Source organism: Tenrec ecaudatus, chromosome 15, assembly GCF_050624435.1.
Source record: "Tenrec ecaudatus isolate mTenEca1 chromosome 15, mTenEca1.hap1, whole genome shotgun sequence".
In the NCBI taxonomy this organism is placed as follows: domain Eukaryota; kingdom Metazoa; phylum Chordata; class Mammalia; order Afrosoricida; family Tenrecidae; genus Tenrec; species Tenrec ecaudatus.
In genome coordinates this window covers 13,415,936-13,434,448 of record NC_134544.1, presented here as the reverse complement: position 1 = coordinate 13,434,448, position 18,513 = coordinate 13,415,936, and the positions used below count along the sequence as shown (strand labels likewise).

Below are 18,513 nucleotides of genomic sequence, written 5' to 3'. Positions count from 1 at the left end.
TAGACTCATCTGGAGAACAGTTGGGGAGGGATGGCTAAGATTACACGGAACTGAAGACCTGATGGAGAATGACAATAAGGAAAATCAGAGTTCTACAGAAAAGAAAAACACATGTGTTCCCAGTTCATTACTTGCTTGGCTTTGGCAACAGAATTTAATTCAATCCAACTCTTGGGATGGGCCAGGAGATGCCCTGGTGGCTGGCACTAGCCAGGCAGTGGGTAAAACAAGGCCAGCAGTGCAGGCGCGCCAGGTTGGTGTGCACTTGGCCTTTGGAACTATGTAGAGAATGCCAGAGAGAGGGGGCAGAGTGCCTTGGGAATGGTGGTTTCTGGGAGCTTTGAGTGGCAGGATGGAGCCTCTGGTGTTTGACACGATCTCCTAGCCTTACCTAATTGTTCATCTAAGCGCCTATGTAGCAATTCCATAAAAGAGACACTACTAAAAAATTCCAAAAATACTATAGTGTGATGAGGCTCTGAAAATGGAAAGATAATTAAAATTTCAAGAACTCTGAAACAAACAAATAAGATTTGGGTCCACAGTGAGCATTCATAGGGCTTAATGGCCAGTTACATGGGAATGGGCTGGTGGAAGTTCAAGGCTTACTGACCACATAACAAGACTCTTTTTGTAGAAGTGATGCTTGTGGAAACATGGAAGAAATCAGAGGAATCAAAATCAGAATAATCAACATTGTCTAGAAACCATTGGTGACCCTTATTGCCTTCTAGTCTATTAATTATGTATCCTGCTATCATTATTCCCAATTTACATAATTAAGGGAACAGTCTCTTTCAGAATTATCTTCCTTATTTTATCTCAGTGTAAATGGAGCTTTATGATTTCTTATCGTTAAGTGCACTCCTATTCCACCAGGGACATGATAGGATCTGCTAGTATGGACTTCATCAATGGCTTTGACACATGTGGGAGTTCTAGAAAGAACCTTGAATGTGTTTCTTGTGTTTAAGCTTCCATGAATCTGTGTATGTGGTTTGATTTAGCATCTTTGTATTAAGATTTTATGTTAACCATTTCTTCAATGGTGTGTTATTCAGAAGATGTTATCCTTTCTTCAATCCTATGCAAATATCCAAACATCTTTTTTAATTTTGTGATTTTTTAATCATACGGAATTATTTTTGTATTCACAATAATATATAGAAGCTTCATTAAATTGCTGGAAAAATAGAATTAAAAATGGTGGACTTTTTGTATAAACTTTTGAGGCATTTAAAACAATTGCGTATTCTATGCATATTTCTCCTTAGGTTTTTTTTTTAAGTGAAACATTAACATGGGTCAAAAAAAAAAAGGATCACACAATGAGGTATTTCATTTTAACCTAAGTCGCTGACTAAAGAGCTAGCCTCCTCTGCAGAATCCCCTGACCACAGAGCAGGGATCTGAAATGGCCTCACTATCACAGAGAGTGCACTGGAGAGTGGTTCAAGGCAGATGCAGTTAGGCTGAAATGAAAACCATATCATTCGATTGCTCCTTTTACTCATTTTAATCTGTTCTAGTTTTTATCTCTTTCCTACTTTCTTTTGAAGTTTTCTCTGCTTTTATGTGTTAGTGTTGTTGGATTTTTTTTGGGGGGGGGTTCCCCATGTTTTCGTATATGGAATCCAGGATAAGTAAATTTATAAGGGCAGTAACTGAAATAATGGTATTGGGAGCTATGTCAGGGGAAATTGGTGAGACAATAACAATGTAGAAAAAGTGGAAGAGAGGAGAAAAGTTTCCGGAATCGATCTTAGTAATGATTGCACAATTCTTTCACATAAGATTGATCTATTAAAGTATAATGAGCCCAAGTGAAGCAGTAGTGAGATACAAGTTGGGGGGAGTTCCCAAAGGTCAGCTGCTCAACAACACCAGCGACCCCCGAGGGTGACAGTCTGGGCTTGTATTTCTGTAACAGCTGTAGCCTTGAAAACTCACAGAGAAGTTGTACTCTGTCTGATGGGGTCACTAGGCTTCGGTGTTGATTCAATGGCAATGAGGTATATATTTTTAAACTGCATTGTATGATACGGGAATTATATGTCAATACAACTATTCACTAAAAATAAAACACAACAGTGATGTAAAAGGAGGAATAGTCTGATTCCTGATCTGTCCTCAAGAGGTAAGTTATGGGAATAGTTTCCCTCCTCATTCGCTCCTGCACACGCACAGGTAGCAAGTTTATTGCCCTCACATGTTTCCTTTTGCAGCAAAAAAGGGGGGCGAGGCTTTTTGTAGAAATCACAATCTAATATTTTGACTTACGGTTAGAAACCATCACAAAATATGAGGGCCCAAGAAAAAAATACTCAAAAGTGTTTGGCGTGTACACATTTGCTCACTGGAGTCCCTAGACGGCCAACTAGATAAAATTCTTGGCTGCTAACCCAAAGGTTGAAGACCCAAGTGCACCCACCACTGAAAACCCTACTATGGGACCCGGTCCGCTGTGACCCACAAGGGTTACCAAGCATCAGAGTCAAGTGATGGCAACTGGAGGATTTATTCTTTGACCAAAGATGGGGGTGGGGGGTGATGGAGGCAAAGGGGGCTGGGGGTTTAAAGGAAGCCAACGGATAACAAGGAGCATGAAGATGCAGCCAGCCTGGCAGCCTGTCCTTAGGTAACATGGTTTTTAATGTCTTCATTTCAGACTCACCATCATGGAGACCCTGTCAGAAGCCAATGGCACCTTTGCCCTAAACCTTTTGAAAAAGCTGTGTGAAAACCACTCAAAGAACATCTTCTTTTCGCCCTTCAGCATCTCCTCGGCCCTGAGCATGGTCTTCCTGGGGGCAAAGGGGAACACTGCTGCCCAGATGTCCCAGGTACTGAAAGCCATTTCAAGGCAACAGTAAACACTCTGCATTTGAGGATTGACCACGTCTTTCCAAATTTAATACCAAAGACGTTTTGCTTAGCAGAGAACAATGCTTGTGTGGCAGGGAACTGCAGAGGGGTTTGTCAGAGAACCCGTAACCACTGCAGTGCCCACCCCCGTCCCCCTTTTGGGGATCTCAGGGAGTTTTTCTGAAAGTTTGATTGATCTGTTGGGAGAGAGTGTGGACACTATACAAAAGATTGATTTAGCCATCACTTTGGGATGCTTGGTGAGTTTTTAAATAGACACTAAAGACCTATGTCAAGGTTGCATCATGTGATATGGTGAAGCTTGGGCATTAAAATGAAATCTGCCCTGTTCTATGCTCCGCCACAAAGGCATTCCACACACAGTCATGAGACTGGTTTTGGAAGACCTCTGGCATAGACAGAGACAGCAAGCAACAGTGTCAGGTGTGTGGGAGACATGGAACAGTCTGCAAACCACTGCAGTTCTGAAGCTCAGCCAGGTGCTTTTTGACTTCTGTTTTGAGAACCTGAAACATTCCTGGTGCTGTCTTAACTTGTCCTTCTGGTGAATCATTCTGATTTCTTATCTTCCTTGGTGTTTGGTCCCATTCCCTGGGTGAGGGACAGAGCTCTACTTATGTTTCTTTCATTTTCCATAGAAGTGACTCATGTTTATCACTGACCAGCTCTGAGCCTATTTCCTGCCCACAGAAATTGGGGGCCTAGAGATCTATCCCATATGGAATTGTCTCTCACTTTCAATCCAAGTTAGGGCAGCTCCTTCCACACCTTAGTGGGTTTTCTGCCAACTAACAATCCACTTCATTCGAAAGAAGGTCCAGCCACCAGTCTGTCTGTTATAGGACTTGATGTATTTTGAGTAGACAGTCAGGGGATTGTGGGACGCTGACCCAGTGATTGGCTTGTAAGGTACTGCCTTCATCTCTGTGTGATTTTGTAGTAAATCAGGTTTTATGGTCACAAACTCGGTGACTTCTGGATCCTGGGGTTAATGCCTTGAATTTTATCCTTGACCTGAGAACATTCCTTATGTTTAGACTGGTTTCCCAGCAAGAAAGATCAGCGAGAGCAACCAGGTTTCCTTCCTACTGTGCTCATCTTGAGTTGGAAACCATTCTTTGAGATTTAGCTTGACAACTGGTCATTCCCTGTCAATCTCACCTTTGACCTCCCATGCTTTCTCTTGAGGCTGCTGTGCTGCTAGGTGCCATGACACTGCTTCAGATTCCTGTCCACTCCCATCCAATGGAACAAGCTCTCTGCCGGGCCCTGTGTCACTCTCACAGAAGCTCTGCTGGTTCAGCATGACTCTGCTAGCTAGTGGTCATACATTCAAATCAGGAATCATTCAACATGGTGATCTGCTTTCATGCAAATTGGCTCCTGGGAAACCCAGGGAGGCCGCTGTACTCCACCCAGTACAATAGCCATGAGTCAAAACTGACTACACAGCAATAGAGTTATAGTGGTTTTTCATCCCAAGGTAAAAAAAAAAAAATCAAAACCCCCAAATCAATTGACATTCTTTCTGGAACTCTTATCCTGATGTATCAGTCTACTGAGAGGACTGTCTACCTTTTCTGCTACTTTAAGGGATAGCCTCTCTAGTTCTTGTGTCAATATATGTGTGTGTCCATTATCCAGATCTTTGTAAATCTTCCCTGTAGTTCCAGCCTCTGTCAGCAGTCAACACACTGGCTTTACCTTCCAGCTTCTGTGGTCCCTTTCTTCCTCAGACAATGCCACATATTTTATGTTTGTTATGTTAGAACTTCACTTCTAAGTAGTATTGCTTAAGTATTGCTAAGTATTATACCTTTTTTTAAACCATTTTATTGGAGCTCCTACAATTCTTATCACAATCCATACACATATCTATTGTGTCAAGCACAGGTGTGCCTTTGTTGCCATCATCATTGTCAAAACATTTGCCTTCTACTTGAGCCCTTATTATTGGCTCCTCATTTACCCCTCTCTCCCCACTCCCCTCCCTCATGAACCCTTCATATTTCATAAATTGTTATTATTTTGTCATATGTTACACTGTCTCTCCAGACCTCTTCTTGCTGTCCATCCCCCAGGGAGGACGCTATACATAGATTCTTGTAATTGGTTCCCCTTTTCCACCCCACATTCCCTCCAGCCTCCAGGAATTGCCACTCTCACCACTGGTCCTGGAGGGTTAATCTGTCCTGGATTCCCTGTGTTTCCATTTGCTATCTGTACCAATGTACATCCTCTGGTCTAGGTAGATTTGTAAGATAGAATTGGGATCATGATAGTGGTGGGAGGAAGCTTTTAAGAACTAAAGGAAAGGTATATGTGCACCATGACTGGCTGATCTCCTCCCTGCAAACCTTCAGTAAGGGGGTGTCCCGTTGACTACCACTGGGCTTTGGATCTCCACTCCACACTCACTCTCATTTACAATGATATGTTTTTTGTTGTTTGTCTGTTCTTTGTTGCTTGATACCTGATTCCTTCGACAGCTCGTGGTCACACAGGCTGGTGTGCTACTCCAAAATAGCCTTTGTTGTTTCTCAGCTAGATGGCTGCTTGTTTATCTTCTAGCCTTTAAGACATCAGATGCTCTATCTTTTGATAGCCAGGCACCATCAGCTTTCTTCACCACATTTGCTAATGCACACGTTTGTCTTCAGTGATTGTATCAGGAAGGTGGGCACACACTGATCTAATTTTTTGTTCTTTGATGTCTGCTAACTTGTCCCTTCTACACCTCGTGGTCAGACTGGCTGGTGTGCTTCTTCCATGTGGACTTTAATGCTTCTTAGCTAGATGGCCACTAGTTTATCTTCAAGCCTTTAAGTCCTAGATGCTATATCATTTGATAGCCGGGCACAATCAGCTTTCTTCACCACATTTGCTTATGCACACATTTTTCTTCAGCAATCATGTCGAGAAAGTGTGCATCATGGAATGCCAATTTAATATAACAATGTGTTTTTGAATTAAGTAAGTACTTGAGTGGAGGCCCAATGTCCATCTGCTGACTTGATACTAAACATATAAATATGTGCAAGTAGATCTATTTCCTCACTCTCCTATATAAATATACTTATATATGTACATGCCAGTATTTTGACCTCTATAAATACCCTTTGCCACCTTGTTCTTTCCTCTGTTTCCTTTTACTTTCTCTAGTCCCACTATCATGCTCAGTCTTCATTTTGGTTTCAGTAATTTCTCTCGGTTACATTGCCCTTGCTGAATGCCTACCAGTTCTGTGTCTTCAATGAATAATGATGGATTATTTTTAGATTCAGGCATGCACTGAGGAGTTTCTGCGCATTGTGTGACCGGCCAGGGCCACTCACGTGGCTCATTCACAGGGAAATTGGACAGGATTATTTCACATGAAGGACTTTGTGGCTCACTTTGGGTTGCGACTTGATTGTCCAAGTGGTGTCACTCCTATCGAGCTTTTACGTGGACTCTTCAGGAGGAAAACTTGATCTCCCACACCTCATTATGGCCTGACTACAAGGGTGTGACAGTGGAAACTAGCAGACCGTTGAAGGACGAGGCCTGTCAAAGCCTCCCCTCTGCTGCATTTTCAGACCAAAGCAGGTCTCAGATCTGGACTAGATCCAACAGTTGGATACAGAGACTCCACCGTGTGATGGCAGCACTCAATCCCTGAGCACCGATGGAAGGGGATTTTGACAGCCATGTTTTCAGACAAAATACCCCAACTGGTGAAAACTAATATCCTAGGCATTCAGTCATGGATTGGGAAGGCTATTTTTATTGCAACTAAAACATAGAATATTCTGCTTTCTTCTTTTTATGAGTCTGGGGGAACCTTAGATGAGGTACCAGCAGAGGGCTGTCATCATCAAGCTCGAGAATGGGTCTGGAGACTTGGAAGTTTTGAGTGTAGGGTGGGACCGTTTCTTGAACCCGGGGACACTGAAGATGTGTACTGTTATCCTGTTTTCATTGCAGGCACTTTCACTAGATAAAGTCGGAGGTGGAGGTGCAGATGCGCACCAAGGCTTCCAGTGGCTATTCTCTGAGGTCAACAAACCTGACACTCAGTACTTGCTGAGAACTGCCAACAGGCTCTTCGGAGAAAAGACTTATGACTTCCTCTCAGTAAGTCATGCCTATGGATTTTCACTAAGGGACTGGAGGCAGCATAGCAGGGGGATGGAGGGCCGATGTAGTTGAGACCGTGAGGAGAGCGGGTTGTGACTTCAGGTCTCCAGTCACAGACCACACCCAGCTCCTCCATCTGCTGAGATGCTATGTTATCAGAGAAATGGGCTTCCTAATGAACATCATCCTGCATGTGTGCAGCTGAAATGAACCAATAGTCAAAAAGAAATACAAGGGAACTTAGCCCATGGTGGGATGAATTGTCTAAAATGATGAAATAAGCATGGGGCATATTTCTAATCCCTTGTAGGCATATGGAGAACTTTACGGTGTTTTATGTAAATCGTGGAACTTTTTACATTTTTGAATATTTTGATTGTTAATTCAGAACCCAAATCTTACTTCAGTTTCTTTGGTGAATGATTGCACCAGATCTTTTTGTGAGACTGATAGTTTTTCATCTTTAAAAGGATGCTGACGTGATCTCTGCATGTAGTTGCATTTGGTATAAATGTTCATAAAGTAGACATATCAAGAGTCGGCACCACCCTCTTTTCTGCCCCTGCCTACTGCCCTCTCCTAACTTTATGACAGCAGGTATTCCTTCAGCACAAGGAGAAATTTTTAACCCTTATTTTTTGTCACATTAAATAATATTACACATTGTCTCATTAGCGTCTATGGTATTATACTATGCTTTTAAATTGTTTTTGTGTGTGTCAGATTATAAATTAATACTCTAAAAATTGGTGTGAAGTGAACATGGTTGACTAAAAGATGAAGTACAATTAATATTTGCATACTATTCTGGGATTTTGACTACTTATATTACTTTGTTTTAATCTGTCTTAGCTATGTGGTGTGCAACTATCTGTTGATAAGCTTGCAATATAACTTCCTCCCATTGAGTAGATTCTGATTCACTGCGACCCCAAAAGACAAGATCCAGCATCTCAGTGTCTGTCTCCTGATCTCCTGGATGCACAGGTCAAATTTCACCAACAACACTTCATATCCACAGCACCGCTTCCGTTAGTTGGGTTCAAACATCACAGTGGCTATGATGATGGGGCAGTACTGGGCTAGGTGACAAAGGGAGTCAGTATGTGTTGGAACTGATACAAAGACACCTAGCCCCTCCGCCATCAACCACAAATTACACTTAGTGCAAAAGCAAAGATTAAACAAAGCCGAGATCAAGAAATGTGGATGTCAAGTTAATGCCTCACATCTATTTGGAAATTACATATGTAAATCCTATCATATCGATGTTCTGATGCATCAGAGTGAAGAACTCATCTAGATGTTGATTATATCTGTCGCTGTGCCCTGACGTCATTCTGTCCATCCCAGTCTTTTAAAGATTCCTGCCGCACCTTCTACCAGGCAGACCTGGAAGAGCTGGACTTTGCTAATGCTTCAAAGAAGTCCAGAAAACACATCAACTCCTGGGTAGCCAAGAAGACTGAAGGTGATACAGACGTTCCTTCTATTACAATAGATTCTAAGCAGCCTCATTGCCAGTTCCTTCACCAACTCCCAAATGTACACAGGACTACGTACCTTGCTTCAATCACTTTGAACATTAAAAAATATTTGGAACATATGCCCGATATGTGGCATATTCTCCAGCATTGTCACTGCACTCATATCTATTTCATCGAACTCAATATCCATTGGACCTCTTCTAGGACATTGCATGCTCTGTGATGACTCTGTTGGTCTCTAATCTTTCTGTCTCACAGCTAGAAGAATGAAAATGACTCACTGAAGGGTTGGGCTTGTGGAGATCCTGGGCTTCTCGAGGCAAAACTCCAAACGTGTCTGCATTCTTCTTTCCATGGCCCCTTCCTTCCTTCCATCTGTCAGTCTGTGTCTGTTCTTCTTTAGGCCACACGTACTGCAGTATGACTGAAAGGCACCTCATCACATCTGCAAAGTCCCTACTTACAAGCAGATCATACTCGGGGGTATTGGATTCCAGGCCTGAGGGCTTGAGCATGTCTTAGTGAAGGACACAAGTAAAGCCACAACAACTCCTAAAGGTCCTGCATATCACTCCTGTGTGTGAATCAGAAAGCTACCTGTGCTCATGTTCTTTACTTCTTCACAGGTAAAATTCCCAAGTCACTCTCCTCGGATTCAGTGGATTCCTGCACAAAGCTGATTCTCATCAATGCCATCTACTTCAAAGGGAAGTGGGAGAAGGCATTTTCCAAAGCGCGCACCTATAAAAGTACCTTTAAAATCAACCAGGTGAATGTCTGCTCACAGCACAAGTGATTTGAGGGAGACATTTCTGTGTTCCTCTTGGGTTTAAGGCATGCAGGAAGGTTCTCTTCCAGGGATTCCGATGCTCATGGCCGTCGGTGCTCAGGGTGTGGAGCAGCAGTCAGGAGCACTTCTCTCATATTTCTCCCCACTGTTGATCGGTCTCCGGAAAGGTGGCTACATTCTCCTAAGCCCTGCTCAGACTCCCTAAAATCTTCCTCTTTCCAGGTTCTGGAGTATTCTGTCAATACCACAACTCAAGTCTGTTAGCTGTCATCTTGCCATCTTCCCAGCCTCGCACCCTTGCTTACATCATGTTCCTACAACACATTATTGTGCTGAGGCTCTTTGCAGCCTCTTTGGTCTATTAGGATTCAGTTCCAAGAAATGCTTATCCTTTCTCCAATTCCACATGGGACCATATCTGTCTTCTGGAACAATTATTTTCACTGTGTTTCCATTACCCTTCCTCTCAGCAGAGTCCTGTGTCTGTGCCCAGATGAGCAGGGCAGTGAGCGCGGAATAATCTGTGCTTCCTCCATGGTGCCCAACCCTGGAAGGGAGAGACTGCTGTCTCACTAGTGCCCGCACTTTATGGTTGCCCAATGAATAAGCAGCAAGCCAGTGATCTTCCTTTCCTCTCTAAGAAACACAATATGTACACAGACACTTGTTTGAAAATAGGTAAATATGGTGAAAGTTCTCTTAAGAGTGATTCTATTAGACAGGGTTCTCTGGAGAAACAAAACCAGAACGCTGATAATTATATATATTATATATTATATATAAAATACATAATTATATATAGCATATAATATAAAATATTATATAATATAAATACAGATAGATATGTAACACAAGAAATAAACAATTATATAAATTATAAACCTGTACAAATGGCTCAGTGCAACTCACTCCCGTGAGACAGTTGTGAGACACTGGCAGTCTTTCTAGTCTTGAGGGCCCCTGGGTAGTCTTCTGTAGAGCACATCAGGCTATCTAGGCACAGGCAGCAAATAGCAAGGCAGGTCACCAACAGTCAGCCAAATGACAGGGTCCGAAAATCCCCAGCTCAAGAGATGTAAATTTCAATAGTGTGGCGAGGCAGTTCTGGAAGGAACCTCAAATTACATCAATACAGTCCATGGATAAGGTGTCCCACAGGTAGTGTAGCTTGCAAATTGAGGCAAGGATCAAGCAAGACAGCTGCATACAGGCCCAATAATCAAAGATCTAGAGATAAGAAAGGTGAGGCTCACCAAGCCAATTATCCCTCTGCCCTTCATTTAATCCCACATGTGTTCATTGGCCATGTTGGCACAATAAACATTAACTATCTCAGTGTTGAAAAACTTTGAGCACAGGTAAGGGTGGTGACTTGGCAGCATTATGAAATCACCCACATTTGATATCTCTAAAAGGTGCATACAAACGCTATTAAAATGCAAATATTGTGTTACCAATGTGTTTTTCACAGTGGAAATAAATTAAAATATGTGAACAAGAACAGGTCTATTGGATTGATGCAGAGTTTAGCTCCATCCTGCTTCCAAGATTTTGTTCACCGCCAGACTCTCCGCATTCTCACAAATCTAAGTGACCCTTTCTGATTTGCTTACTGTGCTTACAGAGGGTTATGCACCTGTGAGAAGTAGACTTCTTAGATTCTTTGGGTGCATGCTCACCTTGAGAAAGAATCTTTGTTTGTTCCAGAGGGATATTTTCATTCCAAAATTTCGACAATTGTGAAACCGGGGAAAAACCAGACAGAATTTCCTTCTGTTGAGAGAGTGTTGCTATGAGTCTGAACTGAACCCATGTCGCCAACAACAGCGTGAGCTCCAAGTTGAATTCTTAATTCAATGCCCTGCTTTCCTTTGGGAAACGCTTGAAAACTTCCTGAAAATTCTTTAACTAGATGTGAATTTGAATTGCCTTCAATAGCAGGCACAGATATGGCAGCTTATGTTAGTCCGGGTAGTGTAGAGAAACAAATTCATAGATGTGTATATGTGTATAAGAAAGAGCTTTATACACAAGAGCAGTTGAAGATGGAGAAAACACCCCAGCCCAGTCCAGAGCAAGTCCATAAGTCCGATATTAGCCCATATGTCCAATACCAATCTTTAAAGTCCTTTTCAGATTAATGAAACATATGCAATGACACCAAGTGCAGGGTCACAGGCCACTGGGTGGAAGGTCTTGTGGATCCTCAGGGCTGACAGGTGGCTGACCATATGGCTTCTCCTGATCCACATGTCTGGCACCATCAGCATCTCCACTTGTGTCTTCTCCACAGGGATGTCTTGTCAGGACTGAGCATGTGTCCCACCTAAAGTGAGCTATTTATCTCCGTGCCTCAAAAATGAGGACACCAAGCTATTACCTGATTGACAGCCTAAATTCCAACTCTACGCTCTGAATCCTCAAATTCATACCAGATCATGTAACTATCACACAGCTCATGTAACCTGATAGGAGTTTGCCTCTCATACCTTAAGGTGACTGCACAGCAGGCTGATGTGAATCTGAGGGTCTCTCTCAGGGAATCAGACTGGTTCTCCTCCTGTGCTGTCACACTGACAGCATGGTGCCCTTCCTGCTGCGGACAAGGTGGTGGAGACACCACATCTACATGCAGCTGGAGGGAAAGCAAGTATAAAGGGAAAGACAAACTCGTCCTTCTGAGATTCAGAGTGGGAACCTTTGCTGCTGTGTCGCATCCCTCAGTGTTGTGCCTTGGCCTGGAGCTGCAGGAGAGGAAAAATTCTCTCTTGCCCTTTAGAGTCTACAGCAGCGAGAGACAAGCTACAAAGATGTCTTTATGAGTGTTAAGGATACCACTTTCCAGATGTACTTGCCTCAATGAGTATAGATTTTGGGGTTGGTGGGAATTTTCATGTGAATTTCTTTCTTTATAAATAAAATGAAGCAACCCCACCAATTATTTTGAGTTGGTCATTCAGTTAATACAAATGATATATTTGAACAAAGATAGGTTGAATGTGTACTTATTGCATTTGACCTCTTGGCTACCAAAGACAGCAACTCAAATAGTTGCAACATCAAGGGAATGGCATTGAGACATGAGGAAGATGGCAGGTAGGCAGAAAGTCAGCAAACAAATAGTAAGGAATCAGTGATGCCTGTTGCTTGGGAGATGTGTGGTCAATGCCAATGACTAAGTCCTATGGGTAGTGTGGTATGTGAGCGAGGCGTGCATATACTAGTACCTATGTGGGAATAAAGCAATTCCGTTCCTTGTGTCAATGCTCCTGTTTCACAATCTTGTTTTTGTTTTCATTTTTGTAGAAGGAGGAGAAACCCATCCAGATGATGTTCCAAGAAGCTATTGTGAAACTGACTTATGTACAAGAAATATTCACTCAAATTCTTGTGCTTCCCTATATGGGAAGAGAGTTGAATATGATCATCATGCTTCCCGATGATAACATTGATTTAAAAACGGTAAGGACAGGGTCTGTGTGATCAGTGGTGACCCACTCATCACCCAACCCACTAGCATTCTGTAGGAGACAAACGTGTGCATAAGCAAATGTGGGGAAGAAAGCCCAAAGCACAGTTATACATAGTAAATGGAGAGGTGTCAAGAGTATGTGGGAACCATGAAGCCCTAGATTTCCAAGAACCAAAGGTGTTTTCCCATGTGCGAAAGATCCTACATTTCCTCACTCCTTTAGTCAGTGTTCGATTCATTCTGTTGGTTCTTATACCTTTTGTGTAAATGTGCCTGATTGATTAAAAAAGTAACAACATTCCTCTCCTTGCAAAAGACAGGGTCCCCCTTTTTCTGCAGTGAGCAGATCCAGGGCTGACAAATCCAGGGCTCTTTTGTAATGCCACATCCACTAGGAAATGAATTTGGGTTTGTAACCTTAGAAGAGCATCACCTATTTTTTTCCATGTCAACGCTTAGGTGTCTTGTTCGTCTGTAATGAAAATGAGGAGCAGTTCCCATGCCTCCCACCCCAGTCCCCAGAGCAGCCTGTACGCTTGGTTCAATGAGCATGGGGTGACAGCTGCTCTTTGTGTCTGTGTCAGTCTGGGTTGACTAGATGAACAGATCCCGAGACACTTCTATAAGTGTAAGAGAGAACTTTGTATCAAGAAGTAATTATGCATCACTAAAGCATCCCAACCCAGTCCAGATCAAGATCCTAGTTTTGATACTAGCCCATAAGTTTGATATTAGCCCGTGAAATCCTCTTGAGACTCATGCAGCACATGCAATGATGACCAATGCAGGAAGATCACAGGCCCGTGTGTTGGAATGTCCTGTGTATCGATTCTCAGTGGATGCATCTACATGGGTCTGGCTGCCATCACCGTGGCTCCATGAGGCTTGTCCACAAGAAGGTGAAGCACAGACAGTGTGTCCCACCTCCAGGGAGGAAGACAGGAAACTGCCAGAATTCTCATGAGAAGGCCACACTCATAAGGAGGTAGCAATCAGGCTGAGACATGATTGACAGGCTCGATTTCATTGATAAAACCAATTTATCAAGTTGACATGAAATTATGTGACTACCGCAGCATCTACAGGAATTATGAGGAGGCGATTTCAGATTTGTATTTTTGTATGGTGTTTCCATGTCTTGTTCATCTAGGAAAGTTAAGTCTGGAATGAGAAAGATGGGGATGCATGGTTCTATCCAGTTAACCTGTGGCCACGTAGTAAAAATCTGCCAGGCAAGTACATGGGGCCTCAGTATTTGGCCAAAGAGAGGGTCTGACTACTGGAGCCAGTAGAGATATTGCCTCTGGTGTGTAACCCTTTAGGGGGCAGGAGGCAGAAAGTGTCTTGATTGGAAAAGAGAAGTATTTTGTCGGCCACTGGTCTGATGTGAGGGGAAGCTTTCATTGTCCTGGCTCTGTTGGGTTTTACCCATGAAGATGGCATGGAAGATGCCCAGTATTTTCTTTGTCAGAGGGAGCGGCACAACAAATCCTGTGGTGAGCATTGCTTGGTGAAGAAGCTGTGGGGTGGTGTGAAGGAGAGAAGAAATTGATGCTGGGAGTCATCTTGTTGTGCTATGTGTGCGAGCTTGGCTAGACCGATTGGTTTGTTGGGAGGTGGGGTGTGAGGTAGCTCCCGGAGCCTTTTGATGCCGGTTTGGGCTATTTGCGTAATGGCTTGTTTGAAGGCCATACCTTCCCCAAAACATTTTAGGTTCCGTATTTTGTCCCATAAGGACAGTTGACCCCATACAGGATTGTCAGGACAGGAGAATAATGTTGGGGCAGATGGAGAAATGGAGAGTGTCTGGTTAGGCCTGTAAAAGAAACAAATTTGGAGCCCAGGACCCCCAGTAAATGAAAAGTTTCTATTGTTTTGAATTGAATAAGAATAGCTTTGCCCACTAGGGACTGAGGCATTGTGGTTGACTGGAAACTGGTGTGAGGACTGTGTCTTATAGAGGCTACATAAGAGTGACCATGTAACAAGGGGTTGTGAGACTACCTGTAAGGTTCTTACAATCATGTGGGGGCTCGGGAAGTCCGTCCTGATTATTCAGAGTGTTGGGTAAGTGACCCCTGTGTCCAAAGGGAAGGACATAGGCTTTCCTGAGACGAGGATCATTACCCTGAGCTCATGATGGGTCATCTCTGTGAAGGCTGTTGACCCTGGGCACAGTGAATCATCTGGGGCCAAGCCTAGAAATCCTAAGAAGGAGGCAGCTTGCACTGACTGTTCTCGTTGTGTTATGAAAGAGATTATTCCTTCCCACATTGTGGTAGAAAGGGCAAACATTATCCCAGTGTCCTCCTTGTTCTCAGTGTGGGCATGGCTTCAGTGGGGGATGAGGATTGGGGCGTTTGCATGCCCAATGTCCTATCTGGCAACATTTGAAGCAAGGTCCAGGTGGCTCACTCATTCGTGGCTCACTGCTTTCTGCTTTGGATCCACCCATTTGCCCTGAAGGGTGTTAGCCGGCATCTGATACTCAGTTTTGTCCCTTTCTAATCTATGGGAATTTTCTTGTTCCTGATGTTTCTTGGAAACCTTCAAGGCGGCATTGAGAACGTCTCCTTGTGGTGTAAGACGACCTGCTTCCAGTTTGTTAAGCTGCTTCTTCTTCATATCAGGAGCTGATTGTGACATAAAGTGTGAATGAAATAAAATGGTGCCAGCTGGTCTTGAGGGTCAGCCCTGGTGAACTTTTGGAAAGCCTTTGAGAATCAGGAAAAACACTGAGCAGAATTTTCTTTTGAGTTTTGAAGGATTTCTCTAATCTTGTCATAAGTGACTGCTTTATTTGCCATTTATTGTTCATGCTTAACCATCATGCTTAACCATGTCATCTAAGAGGGTTTGGTACCCATGTGCAAGGTGATCATTCCAGTTGGTGTTTCTTTGGGGCACTGTATCAGTGCCAACCGGTTCATCCTGGTTCCGGCATGAAGTTCTTCACCTCTCTGCTATGCCGCTCCCCATACTCCCTGTCTTTAGGGAATAGAGTAGTTGAGAAACTCATGTAAGTCATACTAGGAAAGATTGTAGGACTGAGTGAGATAATTGAACTCTCTAATATATTGGTCCAGGTCAGAGCTAAAGAGTCCAAGATGTGTTTTGAGAACTGACAGGTCAAGAATCTAAATAGGGACCTGAACTCCCAGGAATCCCTCAGCTCTTGTCTCCTCACAGAGAAGGAGAATGGGGTTCAGGCCATGGAGGTGGAATTTTCAGATGTATAGAAGAGGTTTTTGAGCAGGGAAGGGTTTAGCATGAAGGGTTGAGGGGTAAAGAAAGTGGTGGCAGAGGGGAGGAGGAAGAAAGTGTAGATGACGGTGGCAGCAGGAGGGAAGATGGTTATGAAGTGGGAGGAGTGACAATGAAGGAGATGGCAGATCAGAAAATGGCGGGTCTGTCATTGGCTGGTCAGAAGAGGCAGAAGTAGCTGGAGGGGGCAAGGAAGATACTGGAGGAGGATTATAATGAGGAGGAGGGAGAGAATTGGAGCAGGAGGAGGAGGACAGGTGCAGTTGGGGGCAGAGGGGCATGATTGGACTGATCAAGGGAAGATTAATTGTCTGGTAATGCTGACTTTTGCTGATGTTGGGAAGTAGGGCAGTCTTGGCACAGAGAGGGCTGAGAATTGATGTGGAATAGAGCCTGTACGAAGGGAACTTGAAGGCACTAGAAGTTACTTTGACAAAAAATATCCAGGGAGTGGAAAATGTGAAAATCTAGATAGCTGATTCCTGGCCATTTTGATTCATTTGCGTAGTTTCTACTGAGCCAAGCCTAATTAAAAAAAAAAAAAGATTTCGCATTTAGGCTTAGTGTCTGGATATAGACCCAGAGTTTTAAGATTAGCAAGTAGGAACTCCAGAGGCAAGTTTGGTCAGTCTGAACTGACGGCTTCAGGTTGGGAGGGGGAGTGAAATTGGATCTCTGAGAGAAAGAAGGCTGAAGAGGGGGTCCTCCTCCTTTCTTGTTTTTTTTTGGGGGGGGAGGGATGGTGGGCAAATCAATCCCTTTTGTGGGCAATCCAATACCAAAATAAATCAAACAAAAGTTTCATTGTATAGACTGGGTATACCAGATTTTGTTTTACAATCGCAAGCAATGGTATTAAGTTCAGTCAAATCAATTTTTAGTGTTTTCTCTTTCACACCCATTTTGCAGACCTCAGGGGGCACTTTGCCTGGTGACTACCATCCTGAGTAGTGCTCCTGAATAAAATTAATATCACAGCATGATGTTCTACTCAGTATTGTACTTTCTGTTGTGTCTAACCCTCAAACCTCTTCTAGGTGGAAAAAGAACTTACCTATGAGAGATTCCTAGAATGGACCAGGGCCGACACAATACCTCCAAGAGAAGTGGATGTGTTTCTTCCCAAATTCAAACTGGAGGAAAGTTATGACCTGGAGAACTCCCTTCCCATGTTGGGCATGGTCGATGCCTTTGACGAGGCCAGGGCAGACTTTTCTGGAATGTCCCCCAGGAGTGGCTTGTTTGTGTCCAAGGTGGCACACAAGGCTTTTGTAGAGGTCAGCGAGGAGGGCACCGAGGCAGCGGCCGCCACTGCCGTCATGGTTCATCTGTGCTGTGGAAGAATCACCCCGAGGTTCTATGCCGACCACCCCTTCCTTTTCTTCATCCAGCACGCCAAGACCAACTGCATCCTCTTCTGTGGACGGTTCTCTTCTCCGTAGGAATCATCGTCAAGAGAGAGAAGTCGCTCCTGTCTTTCCCCTGGAGACTTACGTCTCCTTTATCCATGACATTACACAGAGCCCAGAACCCAAAGTGACCTTAGTGCAGAGAGAACCATTCAGAAATAAAAGCCTCAATTTTCAATCTCATGTTTAGAGCTCTTTGTGTGTATACAGGCTAATATTTTCCTCAGATCTGTAATCTTAATTTCATCTTCATTACAAGTTCTTTTCTCAGGGAACAGTGTTGACTGAGTGCCTAGCATTCAGGAAGAAAGTACACACGTGCAAGGACACCTTCCAGGTGCATGCCTTCTGCTGACTGTGTGCTCTTCTGCATCTGAGGTGTCCCACGTGGTAGCTATCAGGCTCTAAAGAAGCTTTCAAATGATAAAAATTAGTTTTCCTGTGATAATAATTTCCATCCATAACAATTACAATAGTGATTCTATGTTTAAAAGCGTATTCATGATTTCTGACTTCATCATCCCCATAGTGAAATTTGGAACTGTTCATCATATGCAGACGTGCCCCGTTCTCCCTCTCTCATGGCGTGGGTTCCCATCACCTTGCCTCTTTCAGATCTCAGCAACCACTAACCCATTGTGTCTTTAGATTCCCAATAGTCAGGCTTTGCTATGAATGGAATCTGGAAGTACGTGATCTTTTGAGATTGCTTTTTATTCCTTAATACAATGTTTTCAAGACTTCTCAATGTGGTACGTGTACTACTCAACCACGCATTTTTATGGTAAAACCCTTACCAAAACAAAGAAAACTCCATTAAATAGTATGGCTGTACCACATTTTGTTTTACAATTGTCTATCTATGAAATTCATTGCAATCAAATCAACAGTTAAAGTTTTCTCTCACCCACCCACTTTACAGAGGGGGCACCTTTGACAGTGACTGCCATCTTGTGCAGTTTCCTGCAGAGCCCTGTGTTAGGCCGGGTAGACTAGCGAAACCAGTTCATTGACACTCATATATGTATAAGAAAGAGCTTTATATAAGGAATAAGTGTATATTAAGAAACATCCCAGCTGAGTTCA

General features: G+C 43.3%; 1 protein-coding gene across 2 annotated transcripts; it reads left to right on the top strand.

Annotated features, from left to right (window-relative positions):
* Window positions 1-2,675: 2,675 nt before the first annotated feature.
* On the top strand, window positions 2,676-17,519 carry LOC142427399 (serpin B6-like). 2 transcript variants are annotated; one of them, XM_075532664.1, is made up of 6 exons: window positions 2,676-2,843; window positions 6,853-7,002; window positions 8,359-8,476; window positions 9,119-9,261; window positions 12,589-12,744; window positions 17,056-17,519. In XM_075532664.1, the coding sequence occupies exons 1-6, from the start codon at window positions 2,679-2,681 to the stop codon at window positions 17,458-17,460; spliced, it is 1,137 nt and encodes a 378-aa protein (XP_075388779.1). In that variant the 5' UTR covers window positions 2,676-2,678; the 3' UTR covers window positions 17,461-17,519. The 2 variants fall into 2 exon arrangements, with proteins under 2 accessions (XP_075388779.1, XP_075388778.1); XM_075532663.1 differs by having other exon boundaries at window positions 2,677-2,843; window positions 12,592-12,744.
* Window positions 17,520-18,513: the final 994 nt, after the last annotated feature.